This window comes from Phyllosticta citriasiana (assembly GCF_038021145.1).
Source record: "Phyllosticta citriasiana strain CBS 120426 chromosome Unknown IWZ02scaffold_9, whole genome shotgun sequence".
NCBI lineage: Eukaryota > Fungi > Ascomycota > Dothideomycetes > Botryosphaeriales > Phyllostictaceae > Phyllosticta > Phyllosticta citriasiana.
The window spans coordinates 101114-124900 of NW_027117286.1; the positions used below are offsets into that span (position 1 = coordinate 101114).

Here is a 23787-nt window from a genome sequence, read left to right on the forward strand (position 1 = left end):
GGTGTCGTGGAAAGTGATGATGGAGGATTCCGTTGGCGTCCTTTTCCAAGCCAACAGGCTGACGCCGATAACGCTGCTTGAACAATGAGCCGGGCTTTCGACCAAACCTCGGAGGCAGACTCGAAGGCGACAAACAAGATGACGATGGCTGGGCGAGATTGGTGGCTCTCACACACAGAGAACAACATGGTCATGGCCACCAATGCGGCTGCCACCTGGGCCCCGCTTCACAGCCATAGCGCACCGCCACTGGCAGCCACATGCAAGCTGAACAACCGAACCCCAACGCCGCCAACGGACGACTCCAACCTCATCCCCATCTTGCAAATGAGCAAGGAACAGTGGCAGAAGCCTTCTCAAGAAAATATCTACTTTCGGTGCACGACATTGCGCCTGCTGATGAAAGGTGCCATCCGACTGCACTCGACGACCTCCGCATATGTTTCGAAGGAAGGAGTCTGTCAAGGCTGAAGTGAGCTGAGTTGCTGATCCAGTCTGATATCTGGAGAACCTGTCTGATCTATTGCCGCCGATGTTGGAACATTCTTGGTATCTCCACGTAGGACTGCCCCATGTCGATTTCGACTTCCAGCGGACTCTTGCTCATTCGGGTAAGACGTTTGTCTCCGCAACGTTCGCACCAGCAGGCAGTTCAATTTTTGCCCGAGAAAGAATGAATTGTAGAGGGTCACTGGCGTCAAGTGTCTGTGCAGTTGGGCCTATTCGTTCAAAGAATTAGGATTCTCCACGGCCCACGCCCAAACCCTTGCGTGGAGTGCCCTGCCTCTTCTCCCAATGCAAGACTCAAGACGGAGATAGACACTGGCGCCAAATCACTCTTCGAATGTTCCTAATCAATTAAAGGAATAGGAATCTCGACAGCCCACGCTCAAGATATCATGCGGTCTTCTTTCTCCACTTCTTCCACTTCCCATCACCACCATCCGCACTTTCAGCCGGTCCCGGATCATCTCCAACTTGGCTACAACCCTTTGGCCTGAGCAAGTTCCGGGTCGCACACTCAGCCTATCCAACGTTACCCACACCTCGATTCAATCTGTCCGAGTGCGTGCCTTTTGCTCCAACGTGGCAATACACAAGGCGAACATGACAGCAGTGCCTGCCACGTCGATGCGGAAATCCAAAACAGACTCCAAGCTCCAGACGCCGCAATCGAGTACTCCCAAGTCTCCGTAAGGCAACTTGCAAAGCACGGGAGAAGACCTCGGTACAAGTCCACGATCCAAGCTACCACTCGAACACATTTTGAACACCGCAAAGTAAAAGCTCATGGACATCTTTGAGCCCACGTCCAAGAGTCTTGTCGAGGTTGAAGCTGCTATGTCATTTTTCATTGAAGCTGAGGACGGCAAGATGTGCGAACTGGCATTGACAAAGTTGGAGAAGGCAGGTCCTAAGTAATTGGCGAATGAAAAGCAACGGGCCGACGACGACTCAAAACAAGAAAAAAGAAAAAGAGAGAAAAAGAAAAGAACAGAAACGGAACGAAAAAGAAAATAACTTTGGAAGATTTGAGTGCAAGTCTTGACAGAGCTCTGATGGTTCTTGCACATTGGATAGGGATCGCTTTCGTGGTTGGTCGGGTTTTCTTCCCTCAGGATTGACCTGCGGTTCGTAGACAACACTTATACATTTGACGATATCAACAAAGATGACAATGCGAATGAGTTGCGAAGAAAACTTGAAGGCTTGACGCTGCTCTTTTATTAAAATGCTTCATGAGCTCAGGAACAATCTGCGTGCACGTAACTTCAATGTGTCAGGCGCACGCTGACGTTCTCGATCGAGAAGACTTCGACTTAGGGTAGTTCAACGCGCGAAAGCTGTCCCCAAACACAAATGACATTTTCGGGTGGCTAATGCAAGATCGCCCTCTGCAGGAGAGACCCAAGATGCATTGCGATGTCTTGTCCAGAGCCTTACATCAGTCGGGTGTCCACCACTGGAGCCTCCAGGACAGTGTACCTCTTTTGTCAAGTTTAGCAATGTCGGAGGCTTCTAAAAGCCACAAATTAAGCTTCCAGGCTCTCCTGGAACCGGGGGGATTCTAGCAACAGCGCATTATTGGCTGACGGCGAGGCTGATGAAAGGCTTGTTTGTGTTTCCTACAGCCAGCAAGAAAGATTCCGTGGTAGCTTCGACCCCTCAGGCCAGTGATTGCATAAGTATCAACATTCTTCTGTCAAATTGAGGGACTCTGCAGATTCCGCAATGCCATATCCTCATCTCTCAAATGTGCCATTTAGTATCTTCTTATGTCGCCGGGAGTACTTGCCAGCAAAACCTTTCGTCGCCATGGCGATGTTTCGAAGGCTTTCCTTCTGTCCCTTGAGCTTATCTCGGCGTCCCGCACTTGACTAATCGACCACCACACTGCCATCACGCTTCATCAACCTTCGCAATCTTCTCAATCTGCTCACCTGCGTCCTCTCCTGCTACTACCGCTTGCCATGTTGCCTTCAAGGACGTCTTTTTTTGCCGTAGCCTGCATTCAGGGTATTCGCTGCCCTCGAACCTCGAACACGCCATACACCATTCTTTGAGACGAGGGAGATTTTGTTTAGAATTCATCGCTCCGTGGCACCTCGCTCAGGATCCTCTAAGGATCTCTCCACGTTGGAGGGCTCAAATCGCTGTTGACCACTCGCTGCGCAACAACAATACCTCCTACTCTTCTACGTGCAAAAAGTCCGTCAGTGCTGTCTTCTCACAGTCTACGTGTCTCTCGCGTTTTTCTACTTCAGGCATACTCTTCCCTATAGCTGATGCCCTCCGGGCTCATCTCAACTACTTCCAAATCCACGAATTTCACCACGTCCCTGCTCAACATCTTCCACCTCATCTACTGAGGGTAGAGTCCAAGCTGATGTAGGACCGCCACGCACAATTTCTAGAAGCCCCACTGCTCAACCAAACAAGCCAATGAGCTCGACTGCGTCGGAGAGAAAAGGCTCTGGAGAAGATACCCAGGACCAGCTTGTCGTGAAGCTCTTCTACAGTCGGAAGAATGCGCACAAACTGAAGCTCGATACGCCCACGGATCAGAATCAGAATCCCGAGATGGTATGCATAAACGCAATATTTGGCTCTCTGATGGCGTTGTATTCCGTCGCATTTGTCATCTTCATTCCATCTCGCACCCTTCGCTGGAACAAAGGACTTTGCTGATGAAGCATGACCAATACTTAGCCTGCAGCTAACAAAAACATGCAAGCTGCCGTTTGTCAGTCTCGTCAGCCCAACGACTCTGGCAGCTCCTGGTGCGTTCAATTGACAAAGTTGATGGAGGAGGTAAGCCTTCTTCTGAAAAGTGGTGAATACTGCAAAAGCAAAGACTGAATGATCAAAAGATGGCCAAATTGGAGCAAGACAACACCAACTTGAAGCAAGACAACGCCAACTTGAAGCAATCCAACGCCGACTTGAAGCAATACAACGCCAAGATGAGAAGCATCGTAGGGTGCAAGCTTCGGAAGTTGCACTGAGGAAACAGATGGCCGATATGGAGAGCACCAAAGAAAAACAAAACACCGACAACATCAACCATATGCAAGACGTCAAGCGCAGCCTCAAGCGCAAATTCGAAGAATTGGTCGATGCTGCCATGCAACCACCACACCGCGACCTCAAAGATGACCCCTACGCTCTTTGAATGGCTGTCGTCGTGTTTGCTCCCTTCCTCATTATCCGCCAATCAGCGTATAGGAGCATGGGAGGGATGATACGGAGATTTTCTTCACAAGTCTTGAAGAAGTAACGGCTCTGGTAATCTTTGCGGACTAGGACAGTCGCGGATTTCTTGGCTTTCGGCGTCTCGATTCGACTCCCTTTCTTTTTTGATTGCGCCGGATGGCTTGGTGGATGGCGTGTACGATGTGCAGGTCGTCTCAACACACAAATCGACGGCAAAAGCTGCGTATTTAGACCCCAAAAAACAGGAAATAGCGGCCATCATGGGTCTGGAATATCTGGAAAACTCGGCGACGGGACGATGGATTGCAGTTGGATTCCTGAGTTCTCCTTTCTCGGTTTGCGGCCTCTTTCCTTCGCCAATGCTCATTGCCGGATAAAGCAAATACTTTGAGCATCCTTTTACTGCGCCAAAATTGATGTGAGCTATGTGTTGATGAAGAACAAAAGGGGTTTAAGCACTAACAGGAGGCTGGAATCTCAAAAGAGGGAAAGAGTGGTCTGACTTGGAGGGTACGGAATGTTGCAACAAATCGAGGACCAGGAAAAATCCGACGGCTGGTGGTTTACGACTTGAACTACAAATGATTTTCCAGGGCTTCGAGTTGGATTTGAAAGAAATGTACAGCAGATGCTGCACAATGAATTCATTAGGTCGCTGAGCTTCTGTCGTCTGTCAGCTTTATGCTGTGGTCAACGAAAGAAAAGTGAATGGTCCTTGTCCTTGCATGTTCACGAGATGTTGGTGCGCATAGACTTGAGAGTTGCGTGGCGCTGGATTAGATCGAGGATGGGGAGAATGATTCTCTTGATTTTTGGATCTCAATTTATCTCTGCGGTACCCTTTGTGCTGCAATTACGCACTTCCAGCCTCCTTGTTCCCCTTCCCCTCCATGCTAGCTTCCGGGCTCCGCTGGCAGTGGTAGCCATTGTTCGAATGCGTCGTCAACCCGATGGACCGCTGATCCTCGCCGCATTTCAGTCTGACTCAAGCTTGTACTCCTCTTGCAAATGGTCCAGCTGCTCCAGGTACACAGTCAGAGTTTCGTCAATCTCAATCAAGTCTGGGAGAAAGTCCTTCTACATAGAGACAAGGAGTGTCTTGAGCGCTTCCTCAAACTTCGCTTGGTCGCCGCCATCGACAGCTTGTTCCAAAATCATTCTGACCGCCGCTTTCTCGTCGTCTTTTGAGTCGGATCCAGAAAAACCATCACCGGGGGCCAAAACCTGTTGGGCACCGAGGAGAAAAGGCTTGAGGTCGGAGGCTTGGTGACTGATCATCTGATCCTTGTAGTTCTTGATCAGATCATCGACACACTTTTTGCCGCAGACGAGGTCGTGCATGATCTTGTCGGTCAAGTCGCGTGTGATGGCATCGACAGATGCAAAGTCGAGAAACTCGTCCATGGAGAACATCAGCTCAAGTGTGGTGTGGACGGTGTACAGCGACCTTCCGACGGGCTGGCGCAGCTCTCGGATGGAATTCAACGTCTGCTGCGTGGCGTCTACCCAACACTGTTCCCACGCTCCGTCGACGGCCCCGATAGTGGCGCAGACAGCGATGACATTTTCAAGCGACGGTTGACCTCCCGCAAGGCCAAAGTCTTCCACAGTATTCTCGGGCAAGCCTCCCGCAGCCTTGACGAGAATGCGTTCCAGTTCTTCCTTGGTGGTCTTGATGTTTGCAGCAATCGACTTGAGGCTGCGCTCTGATCTCTGCAGGGCTACACGGAGCGAGAAGAGCATTTTGAGCGCTTCCACGAAGATCCACTTGTCAGCTTGTGTGATAGCCCCATCGGTAGCGTGATCTTTATGTTCCTCTATCTTGCTATTGTTTCGAGTCGATTTGTGATGAAAGAGTATGGAGTTCAGAGAGCTCGCAGCTCGAAATGCAGATCCAACGTAGATCTAGAGCTGTCGACGCGAGATACAGAGTTCGAGAAGATTTGCAAGTTGGCAGCGTATATTGACTGCTCGATGATGTAAGGGCGAAGAGCGGAGAAATTGGTGAGCTCAAAAGAAGTACAGCCTTGGAAGGGTTTCTGAAGAAGCAATAGCCAGGACGGTTCGCTATGAGACGTTGTAACGGGACGTGGGGAAAGCTGGCGACGAGTGGTGGTGTGCAGAAGTAGTGGCAAGAAGCAGATGGTCGCGGAAGACCCGTCTTTTTGGCGGAAAGGTGACTGGGGTGACAGAGTCACAGACACTCGAGCTGGAGACGACCTGAGCTGACCAGGGACTGTTCAAGTGTGATGAAATTTAAAGCCTACGAGAGTCCCCATTGGAAGGCTTTATGTGGCTTGGATGGAGGTCGGATTTGGTTGACTGGCCGGGCGTGTACGAGGGTAATGAGGTGTAGAGCAGAGGTCTGCAAGACAAATGGTAGAGGAATTGAACACTTGAGAGGAGGAAAATCTCAGGCGACGAGTTCAGACGTCTGCACTGCAAGTGGCCGTCGAATGCTCCCCATGGCTTCTCTGAAGAAGCATGAATGTCCCTCCACCGTCTCCCACGACGCATGGCTGCTGCCCATACTTCTGCCAAGGTTATTTGAACGCTAAGCTTTCTTTGAACTCCGCAAAAATCGAATGCTCCTTGGGCGCGTCCTCCCGGACGGCATGAAGTCTCGCTGCCGTTTGTTGTTGAAGTTCTGCGCCACAAATATGGCTGTGCGCTGACCCTGAGCGAGTGGCCACCACCGCCACAATTCCGACCTGACAGTCTGAAGACGGCGGCGCGTGTGGCGTCAAGCTCCATGCCTCAGCTTGAGCAGGAATCCCCTCCGCCTGTCCTCCTCCATCCTACGCCTTCATCATCTTGGTTTACCATTCAGAGGGCTACTCAAAAGCTCTCGCCAGCATCATGCGGAGTACACTCATTTCGTCTGTCCTCGCATTCCTCTCCCTCTCGGCCGCCGTTCCAACCTCATGGACGACCAAAGACCCCCTCCCTCTCGTCATCTGGCATGGATTAGGCGACAACTATCTCGCCGACGGCATACAGGAGGTGGGAGAGCTCGCTGAGCAAGTCAACCCAGGGACCTTCGTCTACAACGTCCGCCTGGCCAACGACGCCGGCTCAGATCGCTCTGCCACCTCCTTCGGCAATGTCACCACTCAGCTCGCCCAAGTGTGCAACGACCTTGCCACGCATCCGATCTTGTCTACTGCCCCCGCAATCAATGCCCTAGGATTCTCTCAGGGCGGCCAATTTCTCCGGGGATACATCGAGCGGTGCAACTCGCCGCCCGTGCGGAGTCTGGTGACCTTTGGCAGCCAGCACAATGGAATCGCCAAGTTTCAGGACTGCGGAGCGTCTGACTGGCTTTGCAAGGGAGCAATGGCGCTGCTCCAGACCAACGCATGGAGTAGTTTCGTCCAGAATCGCCTGGTGCCCGCGCAGTACTACCGCGAGGTCAACGAGACGACAGGCCTGGGTTCGGACAACTACCTAGAGTTCTCCAACTTCCTGGCCGACATCAACAACGAGAGAGAGTTCAAAAATGAGACATACAAGAAGAACTTGGCGAGCTTGAAGAAGTTTGTCATGTTCGTGTTCGAGGACGACACGACCGTCATTCCCAAGGAGACGGGCTGGTTCGCAGAGGTCAATGCCACGAGCGGCAAGGTGACGCCCCTCAAGCACCGGCCTATTTACAAGGAAGACTGGCTGGGGCTGAAGAAACTGGATCACAAGGGTGCTCTGGTGTTCAAGACGATTCCTGGACCTCACATGCATCTGGACGACAAGGTGCTCAAGCATGCGTTCAGGAAGTACTTTTCGCCACCGACCAAGAAGGCGATATTTCAAGAGGTGTTGGGAGACTGGGAGCTCTGATCTGTACGCTAGGAAAAATACATGCACATTAATTCGAACATGGAGCGTCTCTGGAGCTGAACGCGGTGATCGGGAATGAGTGCAGCTCGACGCTCGGACGGGAGCTCTGACCTCGGCAGCCCCTCCACATCGCGGGGATGAGGTCCGATTGCTCCACCTCGCCGCGGCCAAACACCTTTCCCCACTCCCTTGATCTTTCAAATGACGCGCAGCAGTCTTGACTAATCATTTTGTGCTTTAGAAATCCTCCATCGCATGCAAGACGTTCTTCTTCATGACCGTCGACCCTCCTAGACTTTTCCGCGTCCAAAGACCCCAATTCATCGCGCCGAACCCTCCACAAAGCAACATCCACTATGCCTACAGCTATTGTAATCCGCAAAATCGACGGCAAGCCTGGTCAAGTCTGGTACCCGCTTGACCGCACTGATGTCCCCAGCACCGCGCCCTCCGCTACACAGGTCACCGTACGCCTGTCGGCCGCCGCGCTCAATCACCGCGATGTCTTCCTGCGCCAGCACCTTTACCCCGGCACAACCTTTGGCGTGCCGCTCCTCGCCGATGGAGCAGGGCTTGTGACAGCGACCGGCAGCGACCCTTCAGCGCGCCGCTGGGCCGGCAAGCGCGTCATTCTCAACCCAGGCACAGGCTGGAAGGACAGCCCGGAGGGCCCAGAAAGCCCGCTCGGTTACGCCATCTTGGGCGGCACAAAGTTCAATCCGATCGGCACGCTAGCCGAAGAAGCGACAATCGAGGCGGAGGAGCTGGAAGAGGCGCCGACGCATCTCAGCGCGGTCGAGGCGGCGGCATTGCCGTTGACGGGCCTGACGGCGTGGCGGGCTGTGGTTACGAAGAGCGGCAATGCGGCGCCGGGACGCAACATACTGGTGACGGGCATCGGCGGAGGTGTGGCGCTCATGGCGCTGCTGTTTGCGACGTCAAAGGGCGCCAACGTGTTCGTGACGAGCGGCAGTGAGGAGAAGCTGGGCAAGGCGAAAGAGTTGGGCGCCAAAGGCGGCGTCAACTACAAGGAGGAGGGCTGGGAGAAGAAGCTCGCAGCTATCCTGCCCGAGGGACGGCTTGACGCCATCATCGACGGCGCAGGCGGCGATGTGGTCGAGAAAGGGGCCAAGCTCCTCAAGGTGAGATTCGCGCTCCTTTTGCATCAACATCTGCTAACATTCTACTAGAACGGCGGCGTCATCATCTCATACGGCATGACTGTGGGACCCAAAATGCCGTTCCTCATGTCGGCGGTGCTCAAGAACATTGAGTTGCGCGGTTCAACGATGGGGTCGCGCAAGGAATTTGCCGACATGGTCGCCTTTGTCAACGACAAAAACCTCAGGCCCGTCATTTCGCGCGTCGTCTCGGGGATCAACAACTTGGAGGGCATTGATGGGCTGTTTGAGGATATGAAGAATGGAACGCAATTTGGCAAGTTGGTAGTTGAGATTGCTAAGGAGGCTGAGTCTAGTAAGTTGTGAGATGTCTGGTGTGGATGTATGCGTGGCTCATAGAGTTGGTAGCTTGAATGGAGCCTTTCCTGCCCTAGGGACTGTGGAGGAAACAATGCAGCATTGTTGAAGGCTCCAGTGTGGTGAGAAACTGGATGTCTATAGGAGAGACTGCTTCTTGAATGCAGCCATCATGTTGAACGACTTCTTCCGCCCACCTCCTTTTCGGAATTCTCTCATGCGGTGGAAATATCGCAGAGAGCACACATCGACTTCATCGCGTTGCTTCGCCTTGGTGTGGCCAGAGTGCTTTCCAAGGCGCAGCTGCCTCTCGAGGCTGTTCCTACCTGATCTGCATTTGATTCCGATCAAATGATCTCGATGGCTCATGGTCGTCGAGGTCGGACACGACTGCAGCATGACAAGTTCGTCGCAGCAGGAGCGGACGTCGCTGAGTGGTTTGTTCATCTCTGAAGTCCTATCTCCTCTTCTCGTACCCTCTCACGAATCTGGCTGTCTATCACTCATTCTCTGTTCTCCATCATTCACTAGCTGTCTTGGAAACACTATTCAATTACAGAACATCGTCATCCACCATGCAGCATCATGTCGCCCTGCCTCCAAACGCCCAGCCTGCACTCCCTGTGTCTGGGAGCGGGAGCGACCACTCTATTGTCGTCGGATGGAAGTACGAGCTCCTCCCACCAGTGGTTCCCTTTCGATACCCGCCTGGAATGCGCTGTACAAATCTTCTCCGAACAATCTGGCTGAACTTCCGGAACGCCACATACGACTACAAAGCGTCTTTCGGAGACATCTTCGAGCCCGGGACCCAGAAGGACATGAAAATCGTATTCATGCTCGAACGAATCCGCCCCAGTCAGATTCCAGGGACTACGTTGGCGATGCGCTACGGTCGAAAATATCCGAGGGCTGAGTGGGATCGACGAAATTGGTATTGCCTATCATATGGCCAGGATATGAATGCCGTCGCGACGTTGACGGGGCCAGTTGCTCGATTTCTTGGTCGTAAGTTTATAGTCCCTCTAAACAAACCACAAGAAAAGATCGCTGACAAAATTGTAACAGCACTGGGCTTCAAAGTCGATGAAGTCCTCGTCCGCGTCAAAGACCAAGCCATATTCAATCAATACAGTTTCAAGGATGGAAGAGGCGGCAACATGGTGACCGCCAACGATATCCCAAACGAATCGATTCTTCTCCTCTTCAAGGCCACGCACATGACGGACCCCAACCGTGCCTACGCACTTGCGCCGACGGGCCCGCGATTCGGTTGGAACTGGTTCGCCTTGGAGTGGGAAAACTTTGAGGCAAACTACACAGAGGATATTCTGCGCGTGCGGCCACTGGGAACCACGCGACAGGTGCTCGACGACCAGGTTCTCGAAGACGAAGAGGTCGAAGCCCACACGATGAACGTGCCGGAACGTGTGATCAGGCAGCGACAACGTAGAGATGCGCGGTGGCATTTGAGGGACGAGCTAAATCGCATTTGCGATGACCGAAATTGTCGCATGAACCCGGAGCAACTGGTGGCCATACTATCATACGACGAGATTGGGGATACCTTGACGGACCGGATGGAAATTTGGAGATATTTGTGGATCAAGGACTTGTAAGATGAACCGTTTCTCTCACCTCCTTTTTGATTGCAAGTCCAACCCTCCTCGATCAGTAGTTATGATATGAAGGAGACTGACCTTTTCTCTCCCTCAGAGCGGTTGAACGCTCCGAGCGCCGCAAGGGTCAGTCTCGCATCTCTTCAGTCTTCGGTCGCCGCTGACTTTTTTTTACTTGCACAGCTGCCGTGAACCTTGTATGCCGCAAACCCTGGACTTTCACCAAACTTTTCAAATTCAGCGTAGTTCCAGGTGTCGAGTCACCTGGACAAGCAAAAGGCGAGAACAAGGCACGCATCGATAGTGCTTCCAATCCCGATGATGCCAATGCTCCCGCGGCTGTCAATGATCCTGTGCCCGCGAATCCTCTCCCTCCTCCCGCGCCGCCTGCGCCTGCGCCTGCGCCCACGACTGCGAACCCTCGCTTCCCGAGGAAACTCAAGATTTTGCAAAATTTCAACTTCACTTTCAAGCAGAGAAGATGGGGAATAGGGCGGAGTCCACCGTACCAGACGGTTGCAGACGATGAAGGCCCAGCTGGACCCCAAGATCAGCCGCTCGCAAACCAACCCGCTCCTCTTGCACAGCAGGGCCAGCAGGCTCAGCAGTATCAACAGACTGAGCAAGCCCAACAAGGTCACCAGCCTCAGATTCCGGGTTTGGCCGATTTGTTTGACTACTACGGTGTAACGGGCGGCATTCTCGATGCGGATCCGGATGCGCCGCCCCTTCCACCCCCTGTAGTCCATCCAGACCCTGAACAGCACCCCCTTGTACAAGTCCCCAGCAATGACGACTTGGACAGGGAAGCCGAGGTGGCAAACTTCAGAGAAGGCTACCTGGAGGCACGTAAGGATTTGGAGGATTGGTACCACAACCACGCCGACACGAAAACGGATCCTGATGCGCGTTGGTACCTGGTGCCGCCATATCGTCACGCTGCCCCTGACGCCGAAATCCAAGAACCAGAGCCCTACGAGCATCCCGCTCTTCCACTTGAGCCGGACGATGACAACCAGCCTCAAGACAATCCTTACGATCAGCAATATGAAGACGCTCTCATGTTCCCGGACGCCGCTGGCGATCAAGCTCAAGACAACAACCACGCTGGCCAGCAATACAATCACGGCGTACCCGGCCCAGCGCCGCCGCCGACGCCGCCCGGTGAAGACGAGGACGCAATCATGCCGGCGCCGGCGCCACCACCGCCGCCTCCCCCTCCCCACGACCCCATTCCTGTCCCACAACAAGTATTACACCCCGCCAACGAGCCGCCCATGCGGCCGCTTTGGTACCTCACGCCGTACAACCATTGGGATCCGTATATTCGCCATTGGTACTGGTATGAGATTAGCGACGAGTATCAAGACATGACGCTCGAGGGCCTCGTCGGGCCGCAGACGGTCTGGGTTGATCAGAATCGTTTGTTGCATCTGGAGTTGCAGCCTCCGCCTTGAGAGACGGAGGGGAGAATTGGCTGGTTAGCGCGGCGTTGTTGGTTTTGTTGGTTTTGTTTGTGGTGTTTTTTCCGTTAAGCTTTTGTATTGCTTTTCATTGTGAAGGATATTCACGATTAGAGGATAATACGGTGAGGGGGGTAATGCGAATAGAATGATGGAATGAAGCATTGATTGTTGATTATTGATCATGAATTACAAGTGTGTGGCGATGGGCTCCTGGCTCCATCTTGCACTCACTTACCTTGCTTTCTTTCTGCTGCTGTGCCTTTAAGAACGTGAAAACTTACCACTGATGCTGTGTGCTTACCGTGTTTACCTTGCCTTCGATGTCCTTTGTCTCGTCTCTCGGACGCACCATTACAACACTTACCTTTCCTTTTCCTTCCCATCTCATCACTTCCCCAACTTACCTCACTCACCTACGCATCCAAATCCATGAACTCATCCCACATCTGCTGCTGCTCCCGCTGCTGCCTCGCCGTCTGCTGCATCCTAAACGTCTGCAACATATTATCAATCTGCGCATCGGCCATCTGGCCCAGCGGCGCGGCGCCGGCGTCTACCAGGAGGCGATCCACGTCCGCGCGCTGCTGTACCCGCGGCACCACGAGCGGCCGCTGCGCCGTCACGCCTGCGATGTTGAGGTCGGCGCCGGCGGCCGCGCCTGTGGCGACGAAGCCGTTGGGGACGCTGGCGGGGCGGAAGGGCGGGAGGAGGGTTGGGTCATGAAGGAGGGTTTGTCCGGGGACGACGGTATCCGCAGGAGGCGGGGGCAGCTGGAAGAAGCCAGTGACGGGGTGGAGGGCGGGGGGAGCATGCTGCTGTTGACATTGCTGATCAAAGTGATGGCGCAAATGCTGCTGCATCTCGGCATGCCAGCGCTCCTCGTCGGCCCGCCGCCCATGGAACCCCATGAACATGCAGTACGCCATGTTCTCGGAGACGCGCTCGCCCGTGGCGTCGTCGACCCACGCGCCGAACGGCTGCCGCTGCTCCACGATGCGCCGCCGCCGGATGCGCTGCGCCACGGGCCCGCGCACGCCGTACAGGTTCTTGATGGCGCGCCAGCGGCGCGGGACGCTGGTGACCCACAGCCGCAGGTGCGAGAGGAAGGCGCCGGCGTAGTGCGCGAACTGGGCCTGCGGCAGGGCGACGAGGTGAGCGAGGGGCAGCGATTTGGCCTCGAAGGCGGCGATGCCGTCGGCGAAGTCGCGGCGCAGCATCCAGCGGCCGTGGGCGAAGAGGCCCGGCTCGAGGGCCGAGCGGTGCGGGTCGGCGAAGAAGACGGGAGCTCCCGTGTCTGTGAAGTCGCAGAGCCAGTCTTCGATGTAGTCGGTGTGGGTGGCCCAGAGGCTTTGCTGCGCGGCGTCGATGATGTAGGTTTCGGATGCCATGCGGTTGGCGACGTACCAGTCCCAGGGGTGCGCGGGCGGGTCCTCGTGCCAGTTGTACTGCGGCGACGTCATGTCGATGGCGTACTGCGCGCCGCTGCCGTGCAGTGTAGCTCGCAGGATGTAGTGCGTGACGCGCGGTTCGTTTTCTTCGCCGATCCAGCGCGCCCACAGCGCCTCGTTCTTGGGCTGGAAGTGCACTTCTTCGATGCGCGAGCAGTACGGCCCTAGGATGCTGTTGATCATGGGAGCCATGACGATGCACGAGTCCATGCACTGGAAGATCATTAGCAGCGTGCGCTTGGTCTGGTCGGGGTAGTTGTTTAGCTCGTACGGGGTCGCGTAGGGCAGCTCGTAGATGGGGACGTGGTCGGTGGCCATGGGAGCGTCGCGCGGCTCCCTTGGAAAGTCATGCGATAGGATGACGTTACCTTCATCCAGGAAGTTGAACGTCGTGTCTTGGTCGTAGAGACCCTCGCGGAAGACCAAAAACGCCTCTTGAAGGAGCTTGGCAGCTCGCTGGAAGGAGACTTCGGTCGAAACCTCCGTGGTAAAAGGGCTTTGAGGTATGGGTCCGGCCATGTTGTCGAATCACAGATTAGACAGGAGAAAAGCGAAAGGGAATGAATGAAGGGAAAGAATGTGGTGTTTACTGTCATGTTGTGAGCAGGCCTGCTGGTAGTTATAGTGGAAGACTCGGTTCTGTACAATGCAGTCAGTTGTTCAGAAAATGCAGGATTCGAAGAAACAAGTCGATTGTCTCTTATACAATGGGGTTGTTTGAATGTTTCTTTCATCCAACAAAAACTGCCTTCAGGCGATGCCACAAAGGATGTTTCTTGACCAACACTTCGTCCGAGTCGCTATGGTCTTCGCGCCGGCCAGTCCAAATGTCAATGTCTTCAGCTCTTACGAATTTGGTCTTGTGCCAAAACTTCCAAAACACGACGAAAAGCACAAAGATGGGAATGAGAATGTAGTTAATGACGAAATCCGAGGGACTGAAAGGATTCAAAAAGGCCGTATATCCTGCAGCAGTTAGCACGGGTTGCTTCCGAAATTGACATACATACCCTGGAAGAAGACGAGAAAGACATTGGCAGCCAGGCAGGCATAAGTTCCCCAGGGGTACCATAGAGCCTTGAAAGGTAGGTCGTCGGCGCTTTGTCCTTGGGCCTTGAGGGCTTGGCGGAGTCGAATGTGGACAACTTCGATGGTGGCCCAGACAATGAATGTCGCCACACCCGAGAGCGTGATGAGCGCCTCGAAGACGACTCCTGCGCCCGATCCTTGGGAAAGAAAGGATATGCAAGCCGCCAGATTTGTAAATAGCAAGGCTGCCCACGGCACTCCTTTTTGGTTTGTCTTGCCCAGCAACAAGGGGGCCATGCCAGAGCGAGCCATGTGTGTGATTGTCCTGGAAGCGACATACAGCGAAGAGTTTCCAGCCGAGATGACGGAAACGACAATCAACGCGTTGATGAGATGGGCCGCAGGGGCGATCTGGGCATCCTCAAGTGCAATGGTAAGAGGTGATGCGGCAGTCTTGGAGCTTCCAGACAAAAGGCGCTTGTCATTGTAAGGAATGAGCATGCCGATAAAGAACATCATCCCAATGTAAAAGATGAGGATGCGCCAAAAGACCTGGTTTATGGCGCGCGGGACCGCTTTCCGCGGGTTCGCTGACTCGCCGGCCGTGATGCCGACCATTTCTGTCCCGGCAAAGAGGGTGCCCGCCACGACAAAGGTTTTGGCAACGCCATTGATTGAGTCGGCCAAAGCGCCGGGGTCATGCCAGTACTTGAATCCGATTTTTTGAGGGCCAATACCGCCCGCGGAAATGGCAATGGCGAGAATAAAGAAGACGGTGAGAGAAATGACTTTGATCAAAGACAGCCAAAACTCAACCTCGCCGTAGGCGAGTACACCCAGCATGCTCAGCGAGATGAAGACGACCCAAAAGATGAGGATCCAGGCCCACTGGGGTACCGTGTCGGTCCAGTACATGACGACCAGCGATATGGAATTGTACTCGTTGGCGAGGACCTGGCCTTGTCAGCAGCAAGCTTATCACACGGAGCATTCGACTTGCAGTAACCCACAAATACCAGTAAGCCCAGCCCAGGGCAAATGCCAGAGACTCGTCGACGAATCGAGCAGCATAGTCGGTGAAGGATCCAGTCACGGGGATGAGGGTTGCCAATTCACCGAGTGATTGCCTGGGGCGCGTTCAGCGACGACAGCAGCCAAAGAGCAGGGGTACACACATGACGAAAAACACGATAATGCCGACCAGGGAAAAGCTGATGAGCACCCCGCCGGGGCCGGCGAGATGGAGAGCATTGCCGGAGCCAACCAAGAGACCGGGCCCGATGATGCCTTTTCAAATCAGCTCCAGGTCAGCTTCGAGCGCTGAGAAGGCGTCGTACCTCCAATGGTTATCATCTGCAGGTGGCGGGACTTGAGCTTGCGATGCAGAGGCGCAAAGTCGCCCTGCTGGTTGTCGTCGACCTGGGCATGGCCGGTTTCTGTGCCGTCCTTGAAGAACCTCGGATCGGCCATGTCTCGAGAGCTGAGGAGTTGGTAAGCTGGGCCGCCCGCCATCATCTTTCAATGTGACCTGTGGCGGCATGGTTGCATATCGTCACAGCCGTCGGCGATAACGCGATGCGCGCTAATGCCCACTGTGCGTTTGTCGATCCAGGCGCGGCGAACATGGGTTTCATTGGAGAGACACGAGGGGAGTGAACGAGGGCGAGGGATGTTTTCGTCATCTTTTGAATTTCCCGGCAAAGGGTAACCTAAGGATCCTGACTCTTGATGGAAGTGTCATGTAGTGGTGTCGTTGGTGGTAGCTCGGCCCCGGCCCGCTCCCGCCAGTCGCTGTCGGACACGACATTCGCCGCTCCGCTCAACCTCACCTCGACCAGACATGCATCCATCGTCAAGATTCCGATCCCATCTTGAGCCTCGTGTGTTTTCTGGCGGTTTTCGCTCCAAATCGGCCGTCTCTTTCTTGGCGCGTCCGTTGCACGACAAAAAGAACAAGCCCGTCGAATTCTGGAGAAGATGCTGGCAAATGGCGGCTACAAAGCGATTCGAAACAATCACAGTGGAAACCAATCTCTTAGTCCAGCTGTGAGCCAGCAAGGATGGCCAGAAATCCAGGGCAAAGGTTTCCTTTGCGTCGACAGTGGGATCTTCCCTTTGCGCGATCGTCCCGCCGGGCTACGTTGCCTGTGCCGTGTCTGCTCTCCGTCGATGCCCAAAGGGAGCCAACTTCATGAAGACTTGTTACTGTCTGTTTGGTCTTCCGGTCTTTAATGTCACGTAGGAACAAGCTGTCAAGGCAAGTACTTGGAAGGAAACTCTAATCACCGTCCGCCGGTATATATTCGTGCCCTGGCAGCCTTGAAATCAAACCTTAGGCCTCGTCTTTCTTAACCTTCCATATAGTAAAAAGGCGCAGACGCATGTTTCTTTGGGTCTATCTTTTTCCAGTGTATATAGGCGCACGGACCAAGTCTCATCGGCAGGTGTGAATAATTAAATCAGTCTCTTTTTTTTTCCCCCACCTCTTCCTCTTCCATCTGCCTCTCACATATTACTGCGCTTCTGCTCATTCTGCTCGCTCTTTGAAGCTCTGCTGCTTCACGCACCGGAAATCCTCCAGCAAGATCGACCCTCGCAAGGAGATTTCGCTCGCTGTCTTGCTTCACCGTTGACACACTCAACAAGAGCGTCCTTGAGCATCATCAATGATGTTCTTTCTTCTGCTTTCAATGTTCGCCTTGGATATGGCATCACCCACCTGCCCTAGCCAGCCATTAGCACGCGGTAGCACGAACATGTCAGAGGGTGTTCTTGACACAATCAACTACATCATGCAGTTGGAGAAGGCAATGCTCAAATCTTCTATCGGCGCCAGGGAGCCCTCTCCAATCTCGGATCTCATGTCTCGCCCACAGGTTTCTGTCTATATCCACGTGCTTGACGACTATAACGACCTCTTCATCAGCGTAAGCGACACTCACGTGCCGTGATTTGCCCCGAATACCTGCTAGCATTACTCAGCAAAACACGATATTCGACCAATTTCAAAGTGCTAAAGTCTTTCTTTGAGCCTTTTGGATTTGATTTCCACCTCCAAGGTGTCCTCCACCACAACAAGCCCGATTGGGCAAAAGGGAACGACCATCTGAGCATGGCGGTAAATCTCAGGCTCGGGGGATATGATACCTTGAACATCTACCTCATGGAAAGGACACTTGCCAATCTTGGAGGGTTTATGACTTCAATCAATCCCCACACATGTTTAGAGGCTGACTTTTCACAGACTGGCTACCAACCCGGCTAGTCCTATTTTTCGCCCAGACCATCCTTGGTTTGAAGATGTATTTCTCCTCGATGGTATGAAGCTATGTATCGCCACGCTCCCGTACAACCTCTTCGGCGTAGACCCGGATCGTCAAGAGGGCAAGGTTCTCGTCCATGAGGTCAGGCATTGGCTGAGTAAGCCCATCCGCTCCTTCTCCATAGTCCCATCACAATGACTGATAAAAATTTTAGGTCTCTTCCACATCTACGAGAATGGCGTAAGGCATCCCTCTTTGCTTCCTTGATGCCAGCTGCTGACAGAAATCTGAAAACAGTGCGACCCCGACCTCGAAAATGGCGGCGATCGCGTGTTCGACACTTCACCACAATCCGGACCGTTTGACTCGTGCATTTCTCCTGAAAATGTGATCCACACCTGCAATGGACCCATCTTCATGCCCAACTTACTCTCGAATGCGATGGATAGGATCCCGGATGCGTGTTGCAACAGCTTTACCCAGGGCCAGATTGACCGCATGTAGTAAGTCCGCCTTGGTGTCTCCTTGGATGAAGCTGACTGCAGAAAGCTGGGTTTTCAACGCGATAAGCCGGGGAATGCCTCCAGCGAACGCGGGAATGCCACCTATCCAAAACGCTCCAACTGTGCCAACCGTGGCCCCGAATCTACCACTGGTAAACTGGCCGCAGTTTGGTCCGTCTAGGCGCCGTTGAGTCGGGTGGTGGTCTTTTGTGGGTATTGGGTCTGGAGGCGGAGGTACTGGTATGTAGTCAGAGGTTGGCGTACAGACCGAAACGTGTTTGGCAGGCTCACAGCTTCACGCTGTCAGACCTTCCACTTCAACGCGTGGAGCCCCCGTCCTCTTCTTCCCTCTCTACTTCTCACACCAGGTATCTTGCAATCTCGTTATCATCTCTGTCGACCACCTGTCATATGCTTCCTTACCCATCGCCTCCCCCGAGAAGCATTTACGACCCTGCGCTCGCCACGACCCCCAGTTTCTGCATCATGCTTGCTTTCTCCATGATCTTGGCCGCTTTGGCCTGGATGCCTCCATCATTGGCCTGGTGCGGCGCGACTGAAATGACTCAAGCTGCTCTGGACACGACGTACATCGTTGGAATGCTGCAGGACGCAGTCATTTCCACCAAATCCTCGAAACAGGGCGTCGAACATGCCGTGTCCACCGTGGACCTCAACGAGCGCCTCGACTGCTTGATCTTCTTCCACATTCTTGACGATTACTCGGAGGAGGGGATTTACGTGAGTCTGGAACCGTTCCCCCACCTGCATCTGCTGATGATTGTAGCAATCCACGTTCCTCGACCAGTTCAACATCCTCAAGGCAGCCTACGCGCCGGTTCTCATCGACTTCCACCTCGGTGGAATCTACTACTATGACCAGCCTCTGTGGGCAAATGGTGTCGGCTTCGAGGACATGACGCGAAAATTGCGTGTCGGTGGCTACGACGTCTTGAACATTTACATCAAGCGCATGGTAGACTCCCAGGCGACTGGCAAGATTGCAGGGTTGGTTCCATTCCTTCATGTCTTCCCTTGCAATGGCTCACTGTCCACAGTTACTCGAAATTTCCAAACGGTCGTCGTGCGCCGTGGGACGACCTTTTCTTCTACGAGGATGGTGTCTTGATTGCCACCTTTGCCCTGCCGACGAAAGACTACCCCGGAGGCGTCGGCTTATCAGGTTTCAACTGGGGCACGGTAGCAATTCATGAGGTCGGTCACTGGTTTGGGCTATGGCACATATTCGAAGATGGCGTGAGTCCACCCACGATTCCCCTCCTGGCTTTGGCCAATAATTGAACGTAAATTAGTGTGACCCAGACCTAAAGTGGGGTGGCGACAAAATCGCCGACACGACACCACAAGAATATTTCCATGGAGTCTGCTATCCCGAGGGTTCCAAAATCGACACTTGCCCCGGCTACGGGTTTCCTCCGAGCCTCATCAACAATTACATGGGTAAATACTTTCACATCTCCCACTTTTGATTCACTGTGTCCCTAACGATAACTGTAGACTTCATGCCGGATGAATGCAGAACTTCCTTTACACCTCTCCAGATGGAGAGAATGTGGTGAGTCTTCTGGAGACTGTACCGTACAATTTCTCATTTCGGACACAGGTGGATTTTCAGATCGGTTCGAAAGGGCGTAGCGCCAAACGACATGCCTCCAGACGCGTTTACGCCAAGGGTCCCAACGATTGCGCCGAATCTCCCCCTCGCACCGAACCTTTGAAGCTGCGAGTACGATTTGCGTCACGGCGTTGGTGGTGTACATTTGGATGGCAAACTGGTTGGCTTGCCTTACACTTGGCTGAGTAGACTTCGAGCACTTGGTCTGGTATTGAAGATTTCTTTTTGGTTCTGCTTGACACACTCCAAACTTTCTGTTGTCACTGAAAAATGTAGCTGTCGGCGTCACCGTTCCCTGGCCGTCATCCCACGAGCAGTGTTGGATTATGCTCTCGATCACTACTCGTATTCGGCAAATCGGAACCGTCGAGAGCCGCCACGGTCGAGGTAGACCAATTTTGTACACATTGCGGTTGTCTTTCTGCTTGGTCTCTAAGGCCGACCAGTATGATTATTCTTCCGATCCTCCTTGTCCTTCCAACGATCCCTCCGCAAACTGCCGACGGCACTATGACGCTGGACATCGATAATTGAGGCTTGTCTGGTAACTCAGTACCATCACCTCATAGCTTCCCTCTGGTCTTCTGTCAACAATCTTGCATTGCAACTCTGGGTGAAGCGATTGAATGACGCATGGAGCATTCAGGCATGTAGGTCCTGCGCGTGGATAAATACTGGAAGCAGACAGTGCTGACTTGACGAATTGCAGCCGCTAGTGTACATCCTGCGCTCAGGAGCATTCAGATGTGGGCACTCCGCGCCTTGAGAGCATTCACACCTCGTGTTAATCTGCCCTCTAGCCGATTCCATCACGTGAGACGTACACCTGGCAGTGTTACGTCTTGTATATATACGTCTTCGCCTCGACCTCGACATCTCTTCTACTCCACCCTCTTCAATCGTCACCACATCACCCTCTTCCACTCACACCCTCCGGTATTCACCTCTCACTAAGACCCATCTCCCACTGCAGTCCACCTCTCATCAGCATCGGCAACCATGCAGGCCTTCCTTCTTGCTCTCATCTTCTTGATCTGGGCGCCTCTCACCGCAAGTGCCTCAGGTTGCGGAACACGAACTTCGTCAAAGGAGGCCCTTGACGCAAACTACCTGGCCGCTTCACTTCAAGAAGCTTTAGAGTCCTCGCATGCCGCTTCTGCAGTCGAAGCCGACACTGTCTGGTGGTCGGGGCGTCGTCCTGCCATACCGGTCTTCTTTCACATTGTGTCGGACCTTTCGAGATATAAGATCACGGTAAGTGCTGCTAGTCTTGTCGTCCTTCACATCATTGCATGCAGACTCTGACCAGAAGCAGGAAACACATCTTGTGACCCAGTTCCAAATCCTCCGAGACTTTTACTCTCCGCTCGGCTTCGACTTCGAATTGAAGCAAATCCTTTACTATGATTACGCTCACGAGTCTTCGGGTTGGTATCCGCAGTGGAAAATGATGGAAAGTTTGCGGGTTGGCACCTACCACACCCTCAATGTCTTCATTGTGGTGCAGGTCTACGATGACGAGGACCCCGACGACGGCGATACGATTGGGTAGGGCTATGTCTGATATCGCATGAAATTCCACGCTGACCGATAGCAGCCTCACCAACCTCCCGTTCCAGGGCGCCAAGTGGAACTCGCCCATTTTGGGACGCGATGGCGTGCGCATGGCAATATCCGTGCTGGTTGGAGATCATGATGCCTCTGACGAGGAACACAACGAAGGAAAGACTCTTTTGCATGAAGTCGGACATTGGCTCGGTACGTTGACCTCCAGGAACACGGCGTTTTACAGCAGACTGACTGATTAATAGGGCTGGTGCATGTTTTTCGCGGTGGGGTAAGTCATTCTTTGCTCAGAACCTTCAACAAGTCTTCTAAGTGGTTTTCAGTGCGATCCTGACCTCGAATTTGGGGGGGATTACGTGTTGGATACTAGCCCGCAATCTGGTCCGTCTGAGATCTGTTTCCCCGAGGGCACCTTGATCCACAGCTGTCCGCCGGGCTTCCCGCCGAGCGAACCCGGCAACCTACTTGATTACCAGTTGGACGTTTGTACGTACGGCTTGACCCGTAAGCAGGTTGGGCGCATGCAGTAAGCTTTTCTCTTCCTGCTTGTCTTGATTCAGACTCTGGCTGACATCTTTCTAGCGCACATTTTGACCTGTTCCGCGCTGGTGTCCCTAGAGACGGTGAAGGCATGCCCGCGGATCCGTACGCTCCGAGGGGTGACCCTGAACGCATCAGCGTTCCGTACGTCCCTAGTCCAGAGCCTGTCTCTGCTCCGCCAGAAGTCGAAGCGCAGCGGGAGCGGCGCTATGCGTCAATGATTTGGAATGCGTAGGCGACAGAGCCTCTTGATGGGGGTTTGGATTGAAAGTGATGATTGGGCTAGACAAAAGGATGGGATGGATAGAAGTTCATGGTTGGCTAAGATCAAGATGGGATAGATACGGTTCAGGCTGGGTAGATGGTACAGAAATGGGTACAGATCTGGTTACAGGTCTCCTTCATCTCCTTCGCTTTGCTACTGCGTCGCACACTCCCACAGGACAGTGCCTTGCCTCAGCCTGTTCATTCATCCCTCCCCTGCTGATTCTTTCCTCGGAAGCTGGCTGTACTGCATTCTTGTCTGATTCCACAATGTCTTCGTGTTGCGCAGGAGCGCTAGCAGTTGCCTGGGGGCATGAACGCCGTGATGCTTCACGGAATGGGGAAAGAGAGTATCTGGGGAGCGAGAGGAGTCAGGGAGCATTCGTCTGTCTGACCGGATCAGACAAGAGGGGATTGTAGAGAATTCATGCGCTCTGGAGACACAGAAGCAGGGAGCATTCAGAGGCCTGGTTAATCATGATGATGGTAGATGAGAAGCCGGCCGTCGACGATGCCTCCGATTGGTTGCATAGACTGAAGCGAAGAGTTTCGGTCGGCTCAGGTGATATTAGCTGTGTAGACTGAAGTGTATTCGGTTAACACTCGTGGTTGGAGGTAGACCCGGTCGCCGGCTGGTATATCAATAGGGTTGGTTTTTTGACTGCGTTGACGACTCTTCTTCGACATCTCTCTTCCTACAACTCAGACTTCCCTCAAAGCCTCAACAGACCATCAACATTGACCTTCATCTCAAGCATTTCACGAGTTGTAAGTCACGAACTTCCAAGACGACCTCTCCTCCACGCCATCTCAAGTCACAAAGCGCCGACTCTTGTCCTTTCTCCAAGCAATCTTATCACCGCGACCTCTTTCTCGAGCGATTGCTAAGCTCAAAGTCACCAAAACAGAGTCAAGAACATCCGTCAGTCTCGTTTGCATTATACATTCCTCGCCGCTAACGCCTTCCAGACTCCACAATGCCCAACTCCAAGAACGACGCCAACCAGGCTCACACCGAGATCCGCTCGCTCCTCTCCGGCATCGACAAAGTCAAATCCTCGGCCGCGCAGTCCTCGTCCGGCGAGGCTTCGGACGAATCCAAGCGCGCGCTGGCCCGCCTCACGACCGAAGAATACGAGACGGTGCAGAATATGAGCGAGGCGGAGCAGGTCAAGTACGTCTTGGACATGGAGAAGGAACACAAGGAGTCCATGCAACGCATCGAACGCTTGCTCAAAAGGGACGATCTTGATGGCAAGATGCGCGAGGACTTGAAGAGGACCCGCGAGGCATTGGTGGAGATGTGGGAGCATCCGCTGCCGGGCGAGCTGGAGGCGACCAAGGATCTTGTTGAACGTGTCAAGAGGACTTTTGGTTAGAGTTAGGAGGAGTGGGCACTGGAGGAAGAGGCAGAGGTTGAGGTAATT

General features: G+C 53.6%; 10 protein-coding genes across 10 annotated transcripts; 5 read left to right on the forward strand and 5 right to left on the reverse strand.

Annotated features, from left to right (window-relative positions):
* Positions 1-761: 761 nt before the first annotated feature.
* IWZ02DRAFT_307624 (uncharacterized protein) lies at positions 762-1733 on the reverse strand. The gene has a single exon (XM_066764004.1). The coding sequence runs from the start codon at positions 1572-1574 to the stop codon at positions 1053-1055; it is 522 nt and encodes a 173-aa protein (XP_066621008.1). The 5' UTR covers positions 1575-1733; the 3' UTR covers positions 762-1052.
* Positions 1734-4518: 2785 nt separating this feature from the next.
* On the reverse strand, positions 4519-5713 carry IWZ02DRAFT_307743 (uncharacterized protein). The gene has a single exon (XM_066764005.1). It carries the CDS (start codon positions 5455-5457, stop codon positions 4792-4794), a length of 666 nt encoding a protein of 221 aa, XP_066621009.1. The 5' UTR covers positions 5458-5713; the 3' UTR covers positions 4519-4791.
* Positions 5714-6392: 679 nt separating this feature from the next.
* Positions 6393-7586, forward strand: IWZ02DRAFT_455460 (palmitoyl protein thioesterase). Its single transcript, XM_066767790.1, has one exon. It carries the CDS (start codon positions 6574-6576, stop codon positions 7546-7548), a length of 975 nt encoding a protein of 324 aa, XP_066621010.1. The 5' UTR covers positions 6393-6573; the 3' UTR covers positions 7549-7586.
* Positions 7587-7617: 31 nt separating this feature from the next.
* IWZ02DRAFT_307754 (alcohol dehydrogenase) lies at positions 7618-9117 on the forward strand. The gene is made up of 2 exons (XM_066764006.1): positions 7618-8690; positions 8739-9117. The coding sequence occupies exons 1-2, from the start codon at positions 7905-7907 to the stop codon at positions 9033-9035; spliced, it is 1083 nt and encodes a 360-aa protein (XP_066621011.1). The 5' UTR covers positions 7618-7904; the 3' UTR covers positions 9036-9117.
* A 225-nt stretch (positions 9118-9342) lies between these two features.
* IWZ02DRAFT_307772 (uncharacterized protein) lies at positions 9343-10775 on the forward strand. The gene is made up of 2 exons (XM_066764007.1): positions 9343-10034; positions 10095-10775. Exons 1-2 carry the CDS (start codon positions 9602-9604, stop codon positions 10643-10645), a joined length of 984 nt encoding a protein of 327 aa, XP_066621012.1. The 5' UTR covers positions 9343-9601; the 3' UTR covers positions 10646-10775.
* IWZ02DRAFT_307773 (uncharacterized protein) lies at positions 10776-11763 on the reverse strand. The gene has a single exon (XM_066764008.1). It carries the CDS (start codon positions 11626-11628, stop codon positions 10906-10908), a length of 723 nt encoding a protein of 240 aa, XP_066621013.1. The 5' UTR covers positions 11629-11763; the 3' UTR covers positions 10776-10905.
* A 559-nt stretch (positions 11764-12322) lies between these two features.
* Positions 12323-14078, reverse strand: IWZ02DRAFT_521955 (uncharacterized protein; the record flags this gene model as incomplete). Its single annotated transcript, XM_066770810.1, has 1 exon — positions 12323-14078. The coding sequence occupies one exon, from the start codon at positions 14076-14078 to the stop codon at positions 12525-12527; it is 1554 nt and encodes a 517-aa protein (XP_066621014.1). The 3' UTR covers positions 12323-12524.
* A 156-nt stretch (positions 14079-14234) lies between these two features.
* Positions 14235-16334, reverse strand: IWZ02DRAFT_455470 (amino acid permease). The gene is made up of 5 exons (XM_066767791.1): positions 15926-16334; positions 15764-15875; positions 15589-15715; positions 14570-15542; positions 14235-14525 (listed from the first exon to the last, which is right to left on the reverse strand). Exons 1-5 carry the CDS (start codon positions 16101-16103, stop codon positions 14290-14292), a joined length of 1626 nt encoding a protein of 541 aa, XP_066621015.1. The 5' UTR covers positions 16104-16334; the 3' UTR covers positions 14235-14289.
* Positions 16335-17175: 841 nt separating this feature from the next.
* Positions 17176-20190, forward strand: IWZ02DRAFT_521959 (uncharacterized protein). The gene is made up of 12 exons (XM_066770811.1): positions 17176-17515; positions 17620-17780; positions 17833-18008; positions 18066-18091; positions 18149-18354; positions 18522-18594; positions 18640-19095; positions 19142-19362; positions 19413-19611; positions 19668-19815; positions 19873-19930; positions 19979-20190. Exons 1-12 carry the CDS (start codon positions 17255-17257, stop codon positions 20091-20093), a joined length of 2100 nt encoding a protein of 699 aa, XP_066621016.1. The 5' UTR covers positions 17176-17254; the 3' UTR covers positions 20094-20190.
* Positions 20191-20989: 799 nt separating this feature from the next.
* Positions 20990-22533, forward strand: IWZ02DRAFT_483045 (uncharacterized protein; the record flags this gene model as incomplete). Its single annotated transcript, XM_066769156.1, has 6 exons — positions 20990-21244; positions 21306-21538; positions 21588-21748; positions 21802-21827; positions 21880-22082; positions 22139-22533. 6 exons carry the CDS (start codon positions 20990-20992, stop codon positions 22329-22331), a joined length of 1071 nt encoding a protein of 356 aa, XP_066621017.1. The 3' UTR covers positions 22332-22533.
* Positions 22534-23787: the final 1254 nt, after the last annotated feature.

Excerpts from the sequence above, each read along its gene's own strand:
- IWZ02DRAFT_521959 (XM_066770811.1), top strand. The coding sequence starts at position 17,255 with ATGATGTTCTTTCTTCTGCTTTCAATGTTCGCCTTGGATATGGCATCA. Across the intron at positions 18,092-18,148 it reads TCCACATCTACGAGAATGGC|TGCGACCCCGACCTCGAAAA; the intron begins GTAAGGCATCCC and ends ATCTGAAAACAG. Across the intron at positions 19,096-19,141 it reads ACTCGGAGGAGGGGATTTAC|CAATCCACGTTCCTCGACCA; the intron begins GTGAGTCTGGAA and ends TGATGATTGTAG.
- IWZ02DRAFT_307743 (XM_066764005.1), bottom strand. The coding sequence starts at position 5,457 with ATGCTCTTCTCGCTCCGTGTAGCCCTGCAGAGATCAGAGCGCAGCCTC.
- IWZ02DRAFT_307624 (XM_066764004.1), bottom strand. The coding sequence starts at position 1,574 with ATGTGCAAGAACCATCAGAGCTCTGTCAAGACTTGCACTCAAATCTTC.
- IWZ02DRAFT_455470 (XM_066767791.1), bottom strand. The coding sequence starts at position 16,103 with ATGATGGCGGGCGGCCCAGCTTACCAACTCCTCAGCTCTCGAGACATG. Across the intron at positions 15,716-15,763 it reads ATTATCGTGTTTTTCGTCAT|GCAATCACTCGGTGAATTGG; the intron begins GTGTGTACCCCT and ends AACGCGCCCCAG. Across the intron at positions 15,543-15,588 it reads ACTGGTATTTGTGGGTTACT|GTCCTCGCCAACGAGTACAA; the intron begins GCAAGTCGAATG and ends TGACAAGGCCAG.
- IWZ02DRAFT_307772 (XM_066764007.1), top strand. The coding sequence starts at position 9,602 with ATGCAGCATCATGTCGCCCTGCCTCCAAACGCCCAGCCTGCACTCCCT. Across the intron at positions 10,035-10,094 it reads AGTTGCTCGATTTCTTGGTC|CACTGGGCTTCAAAGTCGAT; the intron begins GTAAGTTTATAG and ends AAATTGTAACAG.
- IWZ02DRAFT_455460 (XM_066767790.1), top strand. The coding sequence starts at position 6,574 with ATGCGGAGTACACTCATTTCGTCTGTCCTCGCATTCCTCTCCCTCTCG.
- IWZ02DRAFT_307773 (XM_066764008.1), bottom strand. The coding sequence starts at position 11,628 with ATGCTCGTAGGGCTCTGGTTCTTGGATTTCGGCGTCAGGGGCAGCGTG.
- IWZ02DRAFT_307754 (XM_066764006.1), top strand. The coding sequence starts at position 7,905 with ATGCCTACAGCTATTGTAATCCGCAAAATCGACGGCAAGCCTGGTCAA. Across the intron at positions 8,691-8,738 it reads AAGGGGCCAAGCTCCTCAAG|AACGGCGGCGTCATCATCTC; the intron begins GTGAGATTCGCG and ends ACATTCTACTAG.